This window comes from Octopus sinensis, linkage group LG1, assembly GCF_006345805.1.
Source record: "Octopus sinensis linkage group LG1, ASM634580v1, whole genome shotgun sequence".
NCBI lineage: Eukaryota > Metazoa > Mollusca > Cephalopoda > Octopoda > Octopodidae > Octopus > Octopus sinensis.
In genome coordinates this window covers 195,252,567-195,275,823 of record NC_042997.1, presented here as the reverse complement: position 1 = coordinate 195,275,823, position 23,257 = coordinate 195,252,567, and the positions used below count along the sequence as shown (strand labels likewise).

Sequence of the window (23,257 nt, the reverse complement as noted above, 5' to 3'; positions counted from 1 at the left end):
CCAAATTAGAAGCAATTAAGAATAGTGGGTTGGCAAGGTTGTTGGTGTCAGAGAAACATCCTCTACAGTATTTATTCTCTGCTCTGAATTGGAGTCCTACCAAGGTCAATTTTACCAGTCATCCTTTCGGGCTTGATAAAATAAAGTATTTTTGTTGCTGGTATTGACTAACCCACTACCTTCAAACCTATTGGTCTAGTTTCTAAATTATTATTAAGTTGGCTAGCTAGCAGACTCGTTAGAGCATCACACAATAGGCCTAGTATTATTTCTTCTGACTCATAACATTCTGAGTTCAAATTCTGCTGAGGTTGACTTGGCCTTTCATCCTTTTGGAGTCAATCAAATCAAGTACCAGTCAAGTACTGGGATCTGTGTAATCAACTAGTTCTCCCCAACCCAATTTCAGGACTTGCACCTATAATTGAATCCTTGTTAAAATTGCTGTCCTTGTGCCAAAATTTGAAATGAATATTATTATTGTTGAGTAAGAGAGCAGTGAATGCCATCAGAATGACACTAGGGTACAAATACATGAAGCCCAATATACCCATCATGACTATCCGTCTGATAAGGATACACTGGGCACACGCATCATAACCATATATGTGCAACATAATAATCTCATATCAAGATAAACAGCACGACCTCGCAGGTGGGGTCCAGTTAGAATTTTGTTCAGGTTGACTAACCTATCCTGCTCAAAAGACTCCTTAATAAGGGTTGTTTCAGGATGTTGAACAAAACACCCATGTTTTCAGAGGTGAATTATTCAAACATTTTATTTTAAAGAAAATATTAACATTTATCGAAAATTATTGTGGCGGAAACCATTATTATAATCATTCCTATTTTCATTAGACTTACTTTTGGTATGTTTTCACTACTAATTATTCTCAATATTTTTGTTACCATTAAAGAGATGAACCAACAACTGAATCAGACCAGATCACAAAGAGTGAGAGCTGCTATGTTTCCAGAAACTCTAGAGGAAGGCATACAAATCCCTTCAACTCAGATCCACCCTGATCAACCAACAGCTGTGCAAAGATTGGCTGAACCGTCACAGATGTTGAAGCATGCAGTTGCTAATCTCATTAACTATCAGGTAAATCTCTCCTTCAATACAAAAACAACATGCCATATTTGCTGCAGCTTATAAGATGCACCCCTACTTTACAAGCATATTTTGTGGAGAAAAAACAAACTCAGTGTTTCATCATACACTTGTACACTTGGTACTCCATTCTTACTATGGCAGTTTTTTTTTTTTTTTTTTGTTACATTTAAGAATAAAAATAGCTCATCTTATAAGCTGGCATATATGGTATCTGTTTACACTGTGGTGACTTGGTTGAATGAAATTTGTTTGGTGACCCGACAAATAATGTGAGTTCATGGCTGCTTCCTGCACCAGTTTCGCATAGCCCCAGCCCATCCAAAGTACCTTGGATTGCAGAACGACCTGCTGTGCTTACCTTGGATCGTAGGGTGACCTGCTGTGCTTAAGGAAACCTGTTGAGTCAAGTACATCAACATCAAAATAAATATCAAATGGAAATTGTAGTTGTGATACCTGTGCCGGTGGCACGTAAAAAGCACCATCCGAACATGGCCAATGCCAGCACCGCCTTGACTGGCTTCTGTGCCGGTGGCATGTAAAAAGCACCATCCGAATGTTGCCAATGCCAGCACCACCTTGACTGACTTCTGTGCCGGTGGCACGTAAAAAGCACCAGCCGATCGTGGCCGCTGCCAGCCTCCCCTGGCACCTGTGCCAGTGGCACGTAAAAAGCACCCACTACACTCACGGAGTGGTTGGCGTTAGGAAGGGCATCCAGCTGTAGAAACACTGCCAGATCAGACTGGAGCCTGGTGCAGCCTCCTGGCTTCCCAGAACCCGGTCAAACCGTCCAACCCGTGCTAGCATGGAAAACAGACGTTAAACGATGATGAAGTTGATGTTGCTGTCTTTTTAGGAATATGGATTTACTAGGAGAGGATTTACAGCCCCCTAGTTCCTGCCCCTTTTAGTCGCCTCTCATGCCACGCAGGGAATATGGCAACTGCATTCTACTGCTCTGTTCCCACCACCCCATTGCCAGGTGGGGGCGTGTTGTTAGTTAACCCATAGCTGGGATCTTTACATGTGCTACCACTCCAGGCCAGAGTAGACCTGGGAACAACAGTGGCTAAGAGGTGGTTTCATACTCCTCAAATCCTGAAACCAGGACTCCGGGGTCCCAGTGCTGGATGTAGTTTAGTCATACCCAGGACTGAGCTGGGAAATGAATGGAATGCCTGATGTGAGTCTGTGTGTGTGTATGTATATATATATGTGTGTGTATGTATATATATGTGTGTATGTATATATTTATATATGTGTGTGTGTATGTATATATGTGTGTGTATGTATGTAGGTATATAGATGTTGCCATCTTACTGACTGAAACATACCTCCAAAAATTCAAGTTCTTATATTTTTTTATATTCTTCTCCCTAGAATGATGCTGACCTGGCCACTTTTGCTGTTCCTGAGCTGATTAAGTTGTTGAACGATGAGGACCAAGTGGTCGTTGCTCGCGCCGCTGTCATTGTACACCACTTAACCAGAAATGATGCTAGCCGGCATGTTATCCTTAATTCTCCACAAATGGTTGCGGCTCTTGTACGAGCCATGAATAATACAAATGATTTTGAAACCACTCGTTATGGAGCTGCAGTTCTCCATAGCCTCTCACAACATAGACAGGGACTTCTGGCTATATTTAAATCTGGAGGTATTCCAGCTCTTGTAAAATTACTCAGGTAAGCTTTTCAATCTTCAATTCTCTGTTACTTGTTTCATTCCAGTCATTGAACTGTAGCCATGCTGGAGCACCACCTTTAAGGGTTTTATTTAAACCGGCCATATCTGGCCAAAAGTATTCTGCCTGTTTTATGTTCAAAATGGCCAGATCTGGTCTCTCACACCAACCCTACAATATCGTTTTTAAAATTAAGAGCTACCTCATCAAAATCTCAAAGCTACAAGATAATTCCTGATTAGTTCAAGGCAACGTAGATGAAAAAGCATTAATTTTGGCAGAATAATGTGAACACTAAAGGGTTAAACAAATCAACCCCTAGTACTTATTCTGTCAGTCTCTTGCTGAACTAAGTTACGGGGACATAAACACACCAACATCAGTTGTTAAGCGATGGTGGGCAAACACATACACGTAGATACACACACATATATACACCAAGGCGGTGAGCTGGCAGAAACGTTAGCACGCCAGGCGAAATGCGCAGCTGTATTTCGTCTGCCGTTACGTTCCGAGTTCAAATCCTACCGGGGTCGACTTTGCCTTTCATCCTTTCGGGGTCAATTAAATAAGTACCAGTTACGCACTGGAGTCGATGTAATCGACTTAATCCGTTTGTCTGTCCTTCTTTGTCCCCCTTGTGGGTAGTAAAGAAATATATATATATACACATGCGCACACACACACATATAATGGTATTTTTTCAGTTTCCGTCTACCAAATTCACTCACAAGGCTTTGATCATCTCAAAGCTATAGTAGAAGAGACTTGCCCAAGGTGCCACACAGTCATGTCTGCAAATTATATATCTATATATATAAATTTGACATGGGCAATTCTTGTCTTGGGATTCACGGTCAAAAGGCTGGGTGAAATTGCGCGAAAAATTACACAGCTGTATAGAATGATCTGGTGGTGATGCTGGGCTTTGTATTTTTCCATAGCTCCCATGCTTTCCGAGATAATCTACTATAATAATACTCTCGTGTTTATGAATGAGAAAGGAAGGCATGATAGATGAATAAGGAAGGAAGGGGTGATGTCTTACTTGGTAGTGGGATGATGAAAATTGTATGCTGAAAAAATAAATCAAGCAGCGTTTCAACTTTGTGTGGATGCATGTGTGTATATGTAAAAGGGGTGTATATGTGCACGTGCAATGGAAGTGGGATGGTTCATCTTTGTTCGCTTAGTATTTGGGTTTATTTTTTGATTTGGTTGAGTCTTGGTTGTTTTTTTTTGTCAGTTATTTTTAGCGTTTTGACAGAAAAAAGTCATTCTAAAATTGTTTTTTAATGTTAGCGTGCCAAAACAAGTTGAATGCTTACACAGAGCAGGTTTTACAGCTACATCATCCAAACCGACCAGGTGAAACCAGGCTTAGCTTCTAGGATATATATATATATATATATATATCAACATAAATAGGACCTACTCAGCTTATGCAAGGAAAAGATAATGTTGGCGATGTATATCTATATATACATCAGTCTTAAAATACTTGGACAAATTTTCAATTCAAGGTAGAAAGCTGACAAAATCATCATTTAATGTCCCTCTTTCCATGTTGGCATGGGTTGAACAGTTTGATAGGAACTGACAAGCCAGAGGGCTACCCCAGGCTCCAGTGTCGACTTTGGCATGGTTTCTATGGCTGGAGAGAGACATTTCTTAGTACCAGCCATTTTACAGGGGATATACTAGGTGGGTTTTTTTTGTTTTGTTTTGTTTTTCGGCACAGCACTACACCAGTGAGGTCACCAAATGCTTGCAAGACAAGACATCCCTCAACTGAGTGGGATATAATTTTGCTTTCCACTTTTGGCACAAGGCCAGCAAATTCAAGGAAGGGAGTAAGTCAATTACATCAACCTGGGTACTTAACTGGTGCTTATTTATCGGCCCCAAAAGGATGAAGGGCAAAGTCAACTTTTGCAGAATTTGAACTTTCAGTGATTCTGCCAGTTTGCTGCTTTGAGTGGAATATAATATTGAAGGATATGAAAGTATGGTAGAGGAAGGCAGCATGCTGGGTGAAATGCTTCACGGTATTTCATCTGCCACTACGCTCTGAGTTCAGATTCCGCCGAGGTCAACTTTGCCTTTCATCCTTTCGGGGTCGATTAAATAAGTACCAGTTACGCACTGGGGTCGATGTAATCGACTTAATTCGTCTGTCCTTGTTTGTCCCTTCTGTGTTTAGCCCCTTGTGGGTAGTAAAGAAATACACCAGGAGTATTTTACAAGACACTTTTTTGCAGGGGAAAAAATGTGTTTTATATTCCATCAAATACAGTATAATGAGAAAGATTGTATGTAAATATTGAATTTGTGAAAACTTGAAAATTGCTGCGAGTTTTTTTTTTGTTTTTTCTCATTTTCCTTTCTTATCTCCTGCACAGCTCCCCAGTGGAAACTGTATTGTTTTATGCAATCACCACACTACATAATCTGCTGCTTCATCAAGAAGGTTCCAAGATGGCTGTACGATTGGCTGGGGGGTTACAGAAAATGGTGGCACTGCTGCAAAGAAATAACGTGAAATTTCTTGCTATTACCACAGACTGTCTGCAAATTTTGGCTTATGGAAATCAAGAGAGTAAAGTGAGTTGAGTTTAGATTTGGAAATTCTGTAAAATAAATAACAAAATACTCAGATCTTTTCAGTTTGAACGGCAGTTTTTTCTAGCGGTGTCATATGAAATTGTCACCCATAATTATGACCCTAGTATCGATCTATTGCATTTCAATCTCTTTTAGAGTTAGGGTTAGGGGTGGTGGGAAGGGTATCTTTTTTTCTTCACAAATGTAAATAAACCCAATCTGTTTCTTAAACAAGGGACATATTCATACGGCACAGAATGTTTTTTTAACTCAATGGACGTCATCGATTGGTTGAAATTGCAGAAATTGAAAAAAAACAGCAAATATCTTACAAACTATAGAATTTTCTCAATAAAGCCAAGAGAAAAAGATGTTTTATAAACACATTCTACCAGCATACAAAGTTTAACATTTTTTAGTTACCTAGAAATTATGTTAAAAACTGCCGTTCAAACCGAAAGGATCCAAATACTCTAATTCCTATTCATGATTGGTGCATTTTTCTCTACAATTTTCTTCTTATATTTCACTTTCTTAACAAATCTCAATTCTGTTTAATTGCAGTTGATTATATTGGCCAGTGGCGGTCCTGTTGAATTAGTTCGTATTATGAGGTCATACACATATGAAAAACTGCTGTGGACTACTTCCAGAGTACTTAAAGTTTTATCCGTTTGTTCCAGCAATAAACCTGGAATAGTTGAAGCGGGTAAGTAAAGGATATTTTGTTTGAATTTTATTTCTGATTGGTCTTTTTTTTTTGTTTTACAAGTCTGGGACTTATTCTATTGGTCTCTTTTTGTTGAACTATTAAGTTAAGTTACAGGGACCTACCCAGCATGGCTGCAAGCCCTGTCACAAATTTGCTCCCAAGACCAGACTGCTGTCAGATCTTTTCCCATGAACATTAGTTAGATCTTGACATATCTGTATTGCCCTCAACTCCCATCTTTGGCATCCATTTGAGGAGTGTTACCACCAGTTGCTTTGTAAGCATGCATAGCATATGTAGCCAAGCGAGTTGTGCCATCTTACAGCAGCAGTATCCTTTAGTCAGCTCATCCCTTTCCAATAACTTCACTTGTGATGTTCCTGCAATAAGGAATTCTTAGAATAGTCCTAAGGTAATGCTTGTAGTAGACATCTGCAGTTCTACCGATTCTGATGGTGGAAAAACAATACAAGAATGTGGAGAGAGAGAGAGAGAGTTAGGACAAAGAATTAAGAACAGCTGTGTGTGTAGGTGAATGGTGAACATGGAAAGAGGCATGATAAATGCTGGATTGAAAACAATATGCATGCAAGATATTTTAAGCCCTAAAGTCTGTCTGTGCACTTTATAATTTGTTCATCATCATGATCGTTTAATGTCTGCTTTCCATGCTAGCATGGGTTGGACGATTTTGACTGAGGGCTGGCAAACCAGATGGCTGCACCAGGCTCCAATGTTGATCTGGCAGAGTTTCTACAGTTGGATGCCCTTCCTAATGCCAACCACTCCAAGAGTATAGTGGGTGCTTTTTACGTGCCACCGGCACAGGTGCCAGTGAAGTGACGTTGGTAACAATCATGCTCGAATAGTGCCCTTTTACATGCCAAGGGTACGGAAGCCAGTTGGCTGCTCTGGCTACGATCACGCTCGGATGGTGCTCTTGGCACCCTACTAGCACAAGCACAGTCATTGTTAAATCTTAATGCCTTCAGATTAAAGAAGCAGAAAAGACAATGTAGGTTTACATTTATTATACTACTACTACTGCTACTGCCACAACTTTTTCGTACAATATTTAGTTAACACATCGATATAATTCAAGTACTAAATCTGTCTCTGACCGCAGTCAATGTAAGTTTTTGTTTTCAATGATCAATTTCCAATCAATAACACTGTTAAAATTCATGTTGTTATTAAGGTGATGAGCTGGTAGAATTGTTACCGTATTGGACAAAATGCTTAACCCTTTAGTGTTCTGATTATTCTATCAAACATAATGCTTATTGATTCACATTGATTTGAATTAATCATGCATTATCTCATATCTTCAAGATCTTGATGGTGTAATTACTTAATGTAGAATAACATTGTAGGGGAGGTGTGAGGGCCTGGATCTGGTCAGTTTGAACAAAAACAGATTAAATATTTTGGCCGGATATGGCCGGTTTAAATACTAAAGGGTTAATAGCATTTTTTATGACTTGACATTCTGAACTCAAACTCTGCCGAGGTCAACATTGCCTTCCATCCTTTCGGGGTTAAAAAATATAAGTACCTGTTGAGCACAGGAGTCGATTTAATTGACTTAACTCCTCTCCTGAAATTACTGGACTTTTGTCAACATCTGAAACCAATATTTACATTGTTGCTGTTGTTTTAATCATTTCAGGAGGAATGTCCGCTTTAGCTGATAATTTAGCACACGAAAGTCCCCGTGTTGTCCATAACTGCCTCTGGACCCTGAGAAATTTATCAGATGCTGCTACGCGTGTGGTATGTACAATATTTTTATATCCGTTGTAATTATTCATTTGACAATATTTCAGACATTGACAGAATCGATAGAGCAATCAGACAAAATACTTTGCAGTGTTTGTTTTGGCTATTTATAGTCAAAGTTCAAACCCCTCAAGAATCAACTTTAATTTCTCTTCCTCTAGGGTTAATAAAGTCCCAGTCAAGTCCTGGGGCTGACATAATCAACTATTCCCTTCCTGTAAATTTTGGGATTTGTGTAACAGAAGCAGCTTATATAATGTCCTATGTAACTAATACATTCTTGACGGTTTTTTTTTCCCTTTGCTTTTTTTCTTGAGCTCTCTTTTCTTATTTGCCATGGAAACCAGGCCTGGTTTCCATGGCGTATAAGTGAGATTGCAGTTGTGACCAATGCTGGTGTTTCATAACTGGCACCCATGCTGGTGACACATAAAAAGCATCCACTACACTCTTGGAGTGGTTGACATTAGGAAGGGCATCCAGGTGTAGAATTCTTGCCAAATCACATTGGAAACCCGGTGCAGCTTACCAGTTTTCTGTCAAGCTGTCCAACCCATGCCAGCATGGGAAACGGGTGTTAAATGATGATGGTGATCACAACATTCCCCACTGAATGGGATGCCAATCCATTGCAAGGTTCAAGGCCAGCGATTTTTGAGAGGATGGGACAATCCGATTGCATCACCCCCACCCCACCCCCAGTACTTGAGCAATACTTTGTTTTATTGAGTCTGGTGGGACGACAAGCAAAATTGAACTCAAAGCATAAAGAGTGAAAGGAAACGCCACTAAGCGTTTTATCCAACATCATCATCGTTTAACGTCCACTAGCATGGGTTGGACAAGATGTAACTAAACTAAAATCAAGTGGAGGCACATGGCCTAGTGGTTAGAGCAGCGGTCGAGGGATCGCGGGTTCGAATCTCAGACCGGACGATGTGTGTGTTTATGATCGAAACACCTAAGCTCCACGCGGCTCCGGCAGAAGGTAATGGTGAAACTTCTGCTGACTCTTTCGCCACAACTTTCTCTCACTCTTTCCTCCTGCATCTTGCAGCTCACCTGCGATGGACCGGCGTCCCGTCCAGGTGGGGAACCTATACACCAAGAAACCGGGAAACCGGCCCTTATGAGCCAGGCATGTTCGAGAAGGAACAAACAAACTAAAATCAAGATATAGATATACATTAATGCAATAAATAATTTGATACACAAATTAAAATTTAGAAGTTTTTATTAAGAGAACCAGCTTGTTGTTATCTCAGTTGAATGGTTTCATAAACATTCAAATCATTATAGAGGATTTGAATGGCTGAGCTGATAATTCATTGAATGAAACATCTCTCCCCCCTCCCTCTCTGCATATTTCAAGGACCATTAAAGCTTTCATAAAGTATATCCAGTCCATACTGTGAAGTTGTTAGTTTGAAGAAAGACATTCAGCATAAAAGAAAAGACACACACACAAAAAAAAAAAAACTAGCACACTCAACAAAGATATCTGGGTTTCACAGTTGGTGTGTATTCAGGATGTTAAATGAACACAATGAGTGACAAAATGCTTTGACCTGTCCACCCTATGTAGCATGGGAAAGTTATTATAAAAATAATGTCCATATTGGTGTTGGTGTGTATTTTTATAGGAAATAACTTTGACTAAAAACCAGTGACATCCTGAAACATAAATGCAGTAAACCAGTGATTGGTTCATTGGAAACCAATCACAAATGATCCTATTTTTACTGTAATGTAAAAAATGTCCAAACTAGATGTTCAGATTAAAGATTGGTCATCATCATTTTATGTCCGCTTTCTATCAGGGCTGTGGAGTCAAAACAAAAGACTTTGACTCCTCTTTATGTAATAAATTATGTAGATTGTGGTCTACATATCTCATAAAGCATATGCATACACTTGAACTTTGGGTAGGCCTATGTGTTATAACTGGTTTATATTAAAGAATAAAGATGTCGGAGTCTGTATAGTTTTACCGACTCCAGCTACCCCTTAATAGTTTCCGACTCCAGCTGCCCCTTAATAGTTTCCGACTCCAGCTGCCCCATTATAGTTTCCGACTCCAGCTGCCCCTTAATAGTTTCCGACTCCAGCTGCCCCTTAAGAGTTTCCGACTCCAGCTGCCCCTTAAGAGTTTCCAACTCCAGCTGCCCCTTATGAGTTTCCGACTCCAGCTGCCCCTTAAGAGTTTCCGACTCCAGCTGCCCCTTAAGAGTTTCCGACTCCAGCTGCCCCTTAATAGTTTCCGACTCCAGCTGCCCCTTAAGAGTTTCCGACTCCAGCTGCCCCTTAATAGTTTCCGACTCCAGCTGCCCCTTAATAGTTTCCGACTCCAGCTGCCCCTTAATAGTTTCCGACTCCAGCTGCCCCTTAATAGTTTCAGACTCCAGCTGCCCCTTAATAGTTTCAGACTCCAGCTGCCCTTTAATAGTTTCAGACTCCAGCTGCCCCTTAAGAGTTTCCGACTCCAGCTGCCCCATAATAGTTCTGATTCCAGCTGCCCCTTAATAGTTTCAGACTCCAGTTACCCCTTAATAGTTTTCAACTCCATGACTCCGACTCCACAGCCCTGCTTTCTATGCTTACATTGATTGAACTTTTTGATAATACCCAACGGGTCAGGGAACCACATCTTGAATAAAGGGAAGAATAACAGACAGGTTGTTGCAAGACTGAAGGGCCTCTCTTGAATGAGGTGGGAGAATAAAAGACACGATGGACACTTTTCAGTAAGGGGAGAAGTTTAAGTACGAGTAAACTGAAGGAACCGGACCTGTAGATGTATTTGATACTCTTCCTTTGTAACCCAATGTTTTTTGCTCATTCTGTATTTTTATTTTCCTCCTCCACTGTAAGTTTATTGTCTTTTGTTGGTTGCAGGAAGGAATGGAAGGTTTATTACAAATGCTCGTCCAGCTGTTGTCATCGAATGATTTCAATGTGGTCTCCTGTGCAGCTGGTATTCTATCAAATCTTACTTGCAATAATCAACGCAACAAAGTTACTGTGTGTCAGGTTGGTGGGATTGAGGCACTTGTCCGTACCATAATGCAGGCTGGGGATAAAGAAGATATTACTGAACCTGCGGTGAGTTGAATATGTTTTCTTCTGTTCTTTCTATCCCTGTCACTATTTTATGCTTGATTTGATTTTAACCCTTTAGTGTTCAGATTACTCTGTTAAATGTAATAATTTTTCACTCAAATTGTTTTGAATTAATCATGCATTATGTTATAGCTTTGAGGTTTCAATGATGTGATTGTTTGTTTTTAGAATATCAATGTAGGTTAGGTGTGAGAGGCTAGATATCGCCCGTTTGAATGTAAAACATGTAGAATATCTGGGCCAGATATGGCCGGTTTAAACACTAAAGGGTTAAATTACTGTTTGACCCTTTTGCTATATTTCCTATTTCTTTATTGCCCACAAGAGGCTAAACATAGAGGGGACAAACGGATTAAGTCGATTATATCGACCCCAGTGCGTAACTGGGTACTTATTTAATCAACCCCGAAAGGATGAAAAGGCAAAGTCGACCTCGGCGGAATTTGAACTCAGAACGTAACGGCAGACGAAGTACCTATTTCTTTATTACCCACAGGGGGCTAAACATAGAGGGGACAAACAAGGTCAGACATAGGTATTAAGTCGAATACATCGACCCCAGTGCGTAACTGGTACTTAATTTGTCGACCTCAGTGGAGGCAGACGAAGTACCCCTAAGAATTTCGCCCCTCGTGCTAGTGTTTCTGCCAGCTCGCCACCTTTTACTATATTTCTTTTGAGTTATACTAATTCTGAAAATTACAAAAGGTTTATTAAATCAACCTTGTCATTATTAAGCTAGTGTTTGGAACCTAAATTAACATGAAAATTTGTTGGAGGGTTTTAATTTAGCCCAGTGGTCCTCAACCAATTTTTATCTCTGGACCCCTTCAATTCCTGTTTTACTCAGTTGGACCCTCTAAGCTATTCGGTGCTTTTAAAAAATCCCATATTTCTATAATTTAATATCATAAGGAATTGTATTTAAAAAATTAAAATTTGTGTTGTAGAAGCAGAGCCAGTTTATTGCACATAAAATTTTAACTATAAAATCTTGCTGGACCCCAGTTGAGGACCTCTGATTTAGACCTTAAAACAAGAAATTTGTATCATAAAACCAAGGACAGTTTCAGGCAGGTTAATAGCGAAGGGGTTAATTATGATTTATTCAGTTTGATGTAACTTTCTCTTGTTCTTTGATTTGTAGGTGTGTGCTCTACGTCACTTGACTAGTAGACACCCCGAGGCTGAGATGGCACAGAATGCTGTCCGCCTGCACTATGGCCTCCCTGTTCTAGTCAAATTACTTCACCCACCAAGCCGTTGGCCACTTATCAAAGCTGTGGTAGGACTGATTCGCAACCTTGCTTTATGCCCTGCTAACCACGCACCCCTTAGAGAACATGGAGCCCTTCCCAGAATTGCCCAACTTATGATCAGAGCACATCAGGATACCCAAAGGGTATGTAACAGTTCTCCAGTTATTTCATTTTGGTTTTTAAATTATTTACTTTTGCTTTAATGATAAATGACTTCATTTTCTAAAATTAAATTATGCTTCTAACATCTACAAACATTCAAAAAACTGTTTTACTAACCTGTTAAAAGAAAAAGAACATTTTTTTTCCACAAATTAAATTAACTTTACTGTTGACATTTGCTAGTTTCCAAATGCTTATGTAATTGCACTCCAAGTTATACTAGTTTCATAATTATTTTTATTTGATTATAATTATTTGCCTGTTGTTTGGAAATGTTTCCTAATATATTAGAAGGTTAAATGTATTCCTTTCAAATACTTGAAACAGTACCTTGCAAAAGGTATTTCATATCAAAACTTGCTTAATTTCTCATGGATGTTTTTTTTACTTTGCAGAGAGCTTCTATCAGCTCAAATGGCCAAAGTTCCAATTACGTTGATGGTGTTAGAATGGAGGAAATTGTTGAAGGCACCGTAGGGGCACTTCACATACTTGCCAGAGAAGCACATAACAGAGCCGTTATTCGCAGCTTGAATTGTATTCCACTGTTTGTACAGGTAATATTGACTTACCTTTTGTCTCTCCAGATATGTTTGCTAAATGATTTGTTATAGATTGAACTTATGTATTTACTATAATTAGATATCATCATCATCAAAGTTTTACATCCGCTTTCCATGCTGTCATGTATTGGAGTGGTCATTACTGCGCTTCTTGATAAGCCAGAGGATGTTATCTTACAAGTTTCGTTTTTGACTTGGTTCTTATGGCTGGATGCCCTTCCTAACACCATCTACTTTATAGAGTGTACTAAGGGTATTTTTTCATGGCCCCAGCACTAGGAAAGTTGTTCAATAACTTCAACAAAACTTTTAAAGAGGCCTTTTGACCTCACTTAACAGAGAGCATTGGGGCATTGTATCATATCACCTACTCTAGAGGATAAGAGAGACTTGCTTCATGCTTTACAATAAATTTTTTTTAATAAAAAAAGAAACCAGCTGAACTATTTAACCTGACTAGACTCAATACAGGGGATCCCGAAAAGGGACTGTACAGTGATGATTTTGTTCTATGGGACTCCTGAGGCAAAGTGGCTGAGTTCCTTTTGAGTGTTGGGCCTCATTGAGGCAAAGTGGCCGAGTTCCTTTCGAGCGGTGGGCCTCACAGAGGCAAAGTGGCCGAGCTCCTTTCAAGCGGTGGGCCTCACAGAGGCAAAGTGGCTGAGTTCCTTTTGAGTGTTGGGCCTCACGGAGGCAAAGTGGCTGAGCTCCTTTCAAGCGGTGGGCCTCACGGAGGCAAGTGGCTGAGTTCCTTTTGAGTGTTGGGCCTCACGGAGGCAAAGTGGCCGAGCTCCTTTCAAGCATTGGGTCTCACAGAGGCAAAATGGCTGAGTTCTTTTCAAGTGTTAGACCTCATAGAAGCAATGACTAAGACCTTTGGCATTATGTCGTGCTTGAGAAGACCCATCAAGCCGAGCAAAATCACAGTTGTAGCAGATACTGGTGTCATGCAAATTGGCACATAAACACACCCCAGTGTCAACAAATGGCACCCATTACACTCTTAAGTGGTTGGCATTAGGAAGGGCATCCAGCTGTAGAAAACCATGCTAAATCAGACTGGAGTCTGGGGCAGCCTTCCGGCATTCTAGCCCAATCAAACCATCCAACTCATGCCAGAATGGACAACGGATGTTAAACAATGATAATGATGATATTAAGAGGTAAAGATAATTTTGTTGTTTTTTGTTGTCACCGTTTCATTGCTAGGATTAAGAACTAAATTTGGGTGTCTTTTCTTTTCAGTTACTCTATTCCCAGATTGAAAATATACAACGGGTTGCTGCTGGTGTCCTTTGTGAATTGGCTGCTGACAAAGAGGGAGCCGAAATGATAGAACAAGAAGGTGCGACAGCGCCTCTCACCGAGCTTTTACACTCCAGGAATGAAGGAGTTGGTAAGAGATTTTTTTTTTAACAAAATAGTGGTGCAGCCACTAAATAGATTATCTCATTGGTGACAGGTTTGAACTATGATTAAATCATTGTGCTTTTGTTGCTTTCCATAACTTCAATCTGATCTGCATGAGAAGACTTAAATGTACTTGTGTGTTTGATGATATATATTTACATATGTATATGTGTATATACATGTGTATTTGTATATATGTGTGTATAACCACATAGTTGCAGGTCCAGTGGCACCTTAGGCAAGTGTCTTCTACTATAGCCTCAGGCCGACCAAAGCCTTGTGAGAGGATTTGGTAGACAAAAACTGAAAACCCATGATATATATGTGTGTGTGTGTGTGTGTGTGTGTGTCTGCCCACCACCATCACTTGACAACTGGTGTTGGTGCATTTACATCCCCAGCAAAAGAGACTGATAGAATAAATATTGGGCTTAAAAAATTGGAGGTTTGATTCATTCAACTAAAATTGATTGAGGCACTGCCCCACCATGGCCACAGTCTAATGGCTGAAACAAGTAAAAGATGATTGTGTGTGTAATATATATATATATATATATATATATATAATCATCATCGTTTAACGTCTGTTTTCCATGCTAGCATGGGTTGGACGGTTTGACCGGGGTCTGGGAAGCCAGGAGGATGCACCAGGCTCCAGTCTGATCTGGCAATGTTTCTACAGCTGGATGCCCTTCCTAACGCCAACCACTCCATGTGTGTAGTGATATATATATATATATATATATATATATATATATATATATATATATATATTACACACACACAACCCAAAAATGGTTAACTCCTACAGATGGCTAGAAATAAGTGGGCAGAAGTTGTATGAGATTGAGAGGGGAGTAAGAAGCATTGCCATAGTATTCATTCATTCATTTAGCATCCATTTCTATGAAATATAGTTATGAACGATGTCAGTGTTGCGTAACCGGCAGCCATGCTGGTGGCACATAAAAAGCATCCTTCAGACTTTGAGCCTCGTGGAGGCAGGGACAAATGATCAAAACCTTTGGCAATACACCATACTTGAGAAGACCTGTCAAGCCAAGTGAAATCGTAGTCGCGGCTGATGCCAGTGTTTCATAACTGGCACCCATGCCAGTGGCACGTAAAAAGCACCCACTACACTCTTAAATGGTTGGTGTTAGGAAGGGCATCCAGCTGTAGAACCCATGCCAAATCAGATTGGAACCTGGTGCAGCTTACCAGTTTTCAGTCAAACCGTCCAACCCATGCCAGCATAGCAAACGGATAGTAAATGATGATGACGAATACCTAGCAAGCTAACTTACTATGCTGCCTTGAAGAAACATCATCATCAATTAAGAGTGGTGTACTGGGTGCTTTTTACATGGCACCAACATGGTGCTCTCTACATGACGCAAGCACAGGTGCTTTTTATGTGGTGCCAGGCAACAGCATGGGTGCTTTTTATGTGGTGCTGGGCAACAGCATGGATGCTTTTTATGTAGTGCCAGGCAACAGCATGGGTGCTTTTTGCATGGTACCATCACACTTGTAAAATTGATTTACCCTCTTACAAGATATTATATGGTCGTGACTAGCAGTAAATAATCATTAAATTTTATTAATCCTTCCAAATATACAATGTGAAGCTTAAACTTCAGCCCTTATGTGTTTTGGAAACCTACTAACTTAAATCATAAAGTATACTATCAAACAACAAACTCTCGGCTCTTCAAAAGTACTGGCCTCAAACCAAAATTTGAGACTATTATTATTATAGTTAACCTTAACATGGTTTATTACGATATTATTATCAAGTTCTGTAAGGGTGGTACAGATGGTAATGTGCTGAGCAGTAATTATTTTTATAGATTGACAGTTAAAATCCTACCTGTTAGCTTCACCATAGTATTTTATCCCACCACTAGCACTATGACCCGGCAACGCCAGAGTCATAGTGCTAGTACATGCATATACAGCTGCATGCATGCGCACATACACGCGAGTACTGTCCAAATCTCCGACCAATCACATACAGCTAACTGGCATTCAATTGGCGTATCAAGTTTCGGGCATTTTGATTGGGTTTTGGATAGAAAATTCACAAAAAGTCACTGCTATTGATTTTTTAATGACTTTGTGGGGTGACTGGGGAAATGTAAAGATGTGCATGACCAACCTCGGACGGTTTTGAATGACCATAGAAAGTGCGAACCCTCTAACTGAAAAATTGTGGATTTGTATAAAGGACATGCACACAGACATTTTGCCGTTTATATATAGAGAGATTTGTCTGCTAGAAATATTTGCTATATTCAGTTCAATAGACTACAGCTGCTCGAACACAGCATCTGTGTGTATTTGTGAAGGTACAAATTATGCAATAGAAATTTATATGGGGTACACTAAAACCCAAATAGCACAGTGTGGAAAGACAACAGGACTTTGTTCTTAATTCTACAAGAGTTTGGTTATCAGGAAGTACCACAAGTCAGCATTAATCTATCCTAAATCTAAGAGCAGGATTTGATTTTTTTTTTTTTTCTTTTCCTTTTTTTAGCCACATATGCTGCTGCTGTTCTTTTCCGAATGTCTGAAGATAAACCACATGATTTCAGAAAACGTTTGTCTGTGGAACTAACCAGTTCCTTATTCAGAGGAGACCAAAATATTCCATGGACAGAAGTAAGTAGCCATTTTTATTTTAATTTCTTGATGTTAGATTGTTTGAAGACAGCTGTAAGAAAATTCTCTTCTACATTTACCTCCCAAGATTTTAAAATAATAATAATAATCCTTTTTACAAGGCCTGAAATTTGGAGGAGGGGATAGTCGATTACATCGACCCCCTTGCGTAACTGGTACTTAATTTATCAACCCCCAAGAGGATGAATGGCAAAGTCGGCCTCAGTGAAATTTGAACCCAGATCATGAAGGCAGACAAAATACCACTAAGCATTTCACCTGGCATGCTAACGATTCTACCAGCTCACCCTCTTAAGAACTAGACTAATAATAATAATTAATAATTAATAATTATAATAAATAATAATTAATTAATAATAATAAATAATAATAATAAATAACAATAATAATAATCCTTTCTACTGGAAGCATAAGGCCTCAAATTTGTGCGGAGGGGGTAAGTCGATCACATTGATAGCAGTACTTGACTAGTACTGAATTTATTGACCCTGAAAGGATGAAAGGCAAAGGCGAACTCAGCAGAATTTGAACTCTGAACGTAACGACGGGCAAAATACCACTAAGCATTTCATCCAGCTTGCAAACAATTCTGCTGGCTTGCCACCTTCAATGTTAATATTAATAAGAATGGTTTCAAATTTTGGCACAAGACCAGCAGTTTCAGGGGTGGAGTTAAGTCAATTGCGTCAATCCCCAGTGTGCAACTGGTACTTACTTTACTGACCTCAAAATGATGAGAAACCTTGAAGGAATTTTAACTGGAGGAAATGCTGCTAATGTTTCTGCTAGCTCACCACCTTGATGATGGTGGTGATCCTTTCTACTAAAGGGGCAAGGCTTGAAATTTTGGGGGTGAGGATAGATGATTACATCAACCCCAGTGCTCAACTGGTACTTGCTTTATCAACCCCAAAAGGATGAAAGACAAAGTTGACTTTGGCAGAATTTGAACTCAGAATGTAAAGATGGGTGAAATGCTTAGCAGCATTTTGCCTTAATAATAATAATAATAATTGTTTAATGTCCATTGTCCATGCTGGCATGGGTTGGATGGTTTGACTGAGCCAGTCACGCACTCCATGCCAAATCCGGTCTGATTTGGCACGGTTTTCTACGGTTGGATGCCCTTCCTAATGCCAGCCACTCAAAGGATAATGGGTGCTTTTACATGCCACTGGCACAGGTGCCGTTTACATGACACCAATATCTGCCACGCTGCGATTATGCTTGGCTTGATGGACCTTCTCAAGCACAATATAATACCAAAGGTCTTGGTCACTGCCTCCATGAGGCCCAACACTTGAAAGGAGCTCGACCACTTTGCCTCCATGAGGCCCAATACTCGAAAGGAACTTGGCTACCTCGCCTCCATGAGGTCCGCTCAAAAGGAACTCGGGCACCTGACCTCTGCGAGGCCCTACACTTGAAGGGAACTCAGCCACCTCGCCTCCATGAAGCCCAACACTTGAAAGGAGCTTGACCACTTTGCCTCCATGAGGCCCAACTCTGGAAAGGAACTAGGCCACTTTTGTCTCTAATGATAATGATCGTTCTTTTTAATTTCAGCCCAAGGCCAACAATATTAGGGGGGAGGGGCTGAGTTAATTACAGTAACCCCAGTGTTCAAATGCTTACATCAACCCCGAATGTTTAAATTTTTATTTTTTCTTATCTTTCAGCCACCTGGTTTTGCAGACGTGGGCAGCAATTTGCTACCCCCTCCTGCTGAGGACACTTTCAGAGATCAGATATATGTCCCTCCACAGCACCATGGAAGCCAAGGTAGCATGCAGAGTGGTTACCAAAGTGACATGACTAGAGGAGGTGGGACAGGCAGTGGCGGGGGAGGTAATGCTGGTGGGGGAGCAGGTGAGTGAATAAAGTCTTCTTGTCAGAGTTCTATTTTTTATTTTTTTTTAGAGAGGTATGTTTGTACATGTGGATATGTATATATATTTATGCGTGTAATTCTATGATGTCGTCATCATTGTTTAACGTCCGCTTTCCATGCTAGCATGGGTTGGATGAATGACTGAGGGCTGGCAAACCAGATGGCTGCACCAGGCTTCAAACTTGATCTGGCAGAATTTCTACAGCTGGATGCCCTTCCTAACGCTAACCACTCCAAGAGTGTAGTGGGTGCTTTTACATGCCACGGCACAGGGCCAGTCAGGCGGTACTGGCAACGACCTCGCTCGAATCTTTTACAGATGCCACCGGCACAGGTGCCAGCAAGGCAATGCTGGTATCGATCATGCTCAAATGGTATCTTTTACATGCCACCGGCACGGAGGCCAGATAGCCGCTCTGGCAACGATCACGCTCGAATGGTGCCTTTTAAATGCCACTGGCACGGAAGCCGGTTGGCTGCTCTGTCAATGGTCACACTCATATGGTGCTCTTTGCACCCCACTAGCACGGATGCCAGTCATCGAATTTGATTTTGATTTTTGATTTGATGTGTATATATATTTGTGTGTGTAATTCTATGATGTGTATATATTTATATATATTTGTGTATGTGTAATTATATGATTTGTGTCATCATCGTTTAACATCCGCTTTCCATGCTGGCATGAGTTGAACGATTTGGCTGAGGTCTGGAAAGCCAGGAGGCTGCACCAGGCTCCAATTCTGACCTGGCAATGTTTCTTCAGCTGGATGCCCTTCCTAATGCCAACCACTCCAAGAGTGTAGTGGGTGCTTTTTACATACCACCAGCACAGGAGCCAGTCAGCAGGCACTGGCATCGATCACAATCAGATAGTGCTTTTACGTGCCACCAGTACAGGAGCCAGTCAGACAGCACTGGCATCAGCCACGTTTGGATGGTTCTGAGCCAGTCACACGGACTTGGCATTGACCATGTTTGGATGGTGCTTTTTACATGCCACCATCTTGTGTATGTGTAATTATATGGTGTGTATGTATATATATATATATTTGTGTACGTATAATTACATGATTTGTGTATAGAATATAATAGAATATAAGGATAAAAATCATGTTAATGATTTTTGTGAGGTAGTCAAGGGCAAAAACGAGGTTGTTTTCACCCTTGCTCCCTTTATATAATTACATACATATGTATATTATTATTAATTTTATATTTATTTCAAGTAAGATTATATATATTGTGGAATTATATGATATATGTATGTATTTTTGTATATGTGTAATTAGGATGTGTATATATTTGTGTAATTATGATGTATATATTTTGTATATGTGTAATTATATGATGTAAATTTGTTTTGTACGCATACATAACATATATTGCTTGGGAGCAAGGTTCACGAGTTTAATATACTGGGAGGGGAGTAACACTGATGGCCGTACCTTTTTCAAGAGCATAAATGAAATTCATTAACCTCAGTCAGAAATCAAAATGCAGTCCCCAGACTTGGCTGAATGTATGAGTTATACTAACCACTTAATATCTAATCTCTCTCTCACTCTAAATGTATAAAGTAAATAACCTTTAGTTGTATAATTTAGCAACAAAGATAGGCTGGGATATAATAGTTTTCTTGAGTGATTATGTTTAATATAAATCTATTATGAGCCTAATTGCGGGTGATTAGGGTTAATTCAAAATAGCTTCCTTTGGCATAAATTTGGGAATGTTTTTGAATGCAAGTCAGATACTTAAATCATTTGAAAAACTCTTAGAAAAGCAGCACCATTACAGGTAGATATGAAAGAGGAAATGTTTACATAAATGTAAGAGTGTTATTGCTCTTTAATTCTTTTGTGACCATATTTCTCATGACATATGATACCTATGTAATACAATAAAATCTTGGAACTTTTCAAATGTGGCTGGATAAATAGTTTTCCATGTAAAATTAAGGTAAACACTTCAAAATTTGTAGCTTCTATGTATCATAAACAGATGTCTCAGGTGGGTTGGAACAAAAAGGGATATCATCATCATCGTTTAACGTCCGCTTTCCATGCTAGCATGGGTTGGACGAATGACTGAGGGCTAGCGAACCAGATGGCTGCACCAGGCTTCAATCTTGATCTGACAGAGTTTCTACAGCTGGATGCCCTTTCCTAATGCCAACCACTCCGAGAGTGTAGTGGGTGCTTTTACGTGCCAGTCAGGCGGTACTGGCAATGACCTCGCTTGAATCTTTTATACATACCACCTGCACAGGTGCCAGTAAGGCGATGCTGGTAACGATAAGAAATCGAAAATTATATTTTAGTGTCTGTTTACTGCATTGAATATGTTTAGAATACAAGCATCTAGAAGACATAGTCTTGTTTTCACTCAGTTTGAAACAGACTGACTCTACTAACATTTTAAAGTTAGAACTAAAACCCAACATTTTGTCCTGTTTAATTTACTACGTTTCCATTTATTGTGTTGTTTTCAGCATATGATCAGGTGCCTGTGGATTCTATGCAAGGCCTAGAAATCGGCAGCCACCAGGGCAGTGGCTATGGACCAATGGATAACCTACAAGATCTTGGACCGCCTCCTGCTGAGGACTTAAATTTTGAAAACCTAGATACTGGCCTACCTGCCCACACAGGAGATAACAACCAGGGCATGGCCTGGTATGACACTGACTTATAAACTAATAATAATAAGACGTTTGTACATCAAGATATTGGACGAAAAACTACTGACGAACCCACATTGATCCATTTATTTACAGTACCATGTCTTGAAAGAGAAAAAAAAAAAGACAAAATAACCAAAAAAAAAAAACAAGTGTCCACAATGCATATCACTCAGTTGATCTTTACCATTTCAATGGAAACTTCATTCTTTTTTCTCCATTTCACCACACCACCACCACCACCACCACCACTACCACTACTGATTTACTTTGGACCATAGTGCAGAAGCCATTCCAACCTCCAGCCTCTTCATAGAGTTATGGCTTATTAGCCATTAGGGACTGGGATCTGCAAATGCATCCTTGTTTTTGTTTAGTTTTTTTTTTTTTCTGTTTTTTTTCTTTCTTTCTTTCTTTCTTTCTTTCTCTCTTTTTCGTTCTTCTGCCATGTCACCCTCTCTGCATTATTTTGGCCTTCGTCCCCTCTTTCGGCTGACTATTTCTCCCTAAATATCAAACCAGCTGCTGCACACAACCGTGCGCCTATTTTGTCTGTGTGTATGTATGTATATATATATATATATATATATATATATACAAACTTTTTTTTTTTACTATTATTATTTTTATTTCTTTTATTATTTACAAGTTACTATATTACCAGACTCTCATTACTAACAACATAATTTTTTTCTCTCAAACAACCATCCACCCCACCCACCCCTAACCCCTACTCACTCTCCCATCCGCAACTTTACACTGGATTAGATCGTTCATTATCATTTCACTAATCTTCCAAATCCCTTCCCACCAACCCCCAGTTTCCCCCCCTTCTCTCTTTTTTTTCATTCATTGAAACCCTTTTTTTTTTTATTATTTTGCATATTTTTGGCTTTTAAATTTTTGTTGTTGTTGTTCTCCCTTACTATCCCTTCAACACATCTCTCTCTCTCTCTCTACCTATCTATCTATCTATCTCCTCTATATTGCTTCTCTCTTCCGTCTGTCGCTTTATTCTCCCTCTTGTCTAAACCTTCACTCTTTTTATCTATCTATCATCTATCCATCTCTATCTCTTATAATGCTTTATGTATTCCTTATTACTTGTCTTTTCCTTTACCATCCCATTTAATAGTTATAGCAGCTCATAGAGCAGATAATACAACCATATGGATGCCTCTGCTGCTTTGGATGTTACACCTTAGTTTAATAGTAGTCACTCTAGCTGTGCTTTAGTGAACTATTTCTCTCCTGTGCTTTAGTGTAGTTTCACGGCGGACGAATATGTCCACCACGCAATATTGCTGTATTCATGCTCACTAGGAATATCTGTATGCATGTCTTTATAAATAAACTGGGTTTTTTTTTCTTTTGTTTTGTTTTCTTTCATTGATTTTATTTTCTCTACCTCTCTCTACCACTCTCTCTCTGTCTCTGTCTCCTATCCAAACCAACTTGCCTGTTCCTGCACTTCATACAAGACCTATCACCATAATTTTATTTAAGAACTTTTTTTCTCTTTATTTTGTCATGTTCTGAATATACCAACTTAATATATTTAAACAGTTAGATATTTTAC

General features: G+C 39.6%; 1 protein-coding gene across 4 annotated transcripts in view; it reads left to right on the top strand.

Moving 5' to 3' along the window:
• Positions 1 to 23,046, top strand: part of LOC115210347 (catenin beta) — an 81,718-nt gene extending 58,672 nt beyond the window's left edge. For all 4 annotated transcript variants that reach the window (XM_036508204.1, XM_029778908.2, XM_029778889.2 and 1 more), the window contains exons 5-16: positions 921 to 1,108; positions 2,504 to 2,808; positions 5,210 to 5,411; positions 5,976 to 6,120; positions 7,793 to 7,896; positions 10,798 to 11,004; positions 12,170 to 12,424; positions 12,839 to 13,000; positions 14,252 to 14,402; positions 16,959 to 17,083; positions 18,784 to 18,973; positions 21,490 to 23,046. In XM_036508204.1, the coding sequence (XP_036364097.1) occupies positions 921 to 1,108; positions 2,504 to 2,808; positions 5,210 to 5,411; positions 5,976 to 6,120; positions 7,793 to 7,896; positions 10,798 to 11,004; positions 12,170 to 12,424; positions 12,839 to 13,000; positions 14,252 to 14,402; positions 16,959 to 17,083; positions 18,784 to 18,973; positions 21,490 to 21,692 (2,237 nt within the window). In that variant the 3' untranslated portion in view covers positions 21,693 to 23,046. The remainder of the gene's footprint in view (positions 1 to 920; positions 1,109 to 2,503; positions 2,809 to 5,209; positions 5,412 to 5,975; positions 6,121 to 7,792; positions 7,897 to 10,797; positions 11,005 to 12,169; positions 12,425 to 12,838; positions 13,001 to 14,251; positions 14,403 to 16,958; positions 17,084 to 18,783; positions 18,974 to 21,489) is intronic.
• Positions 23,047 to 23,257: the final 211 nt, after the last annotated feature.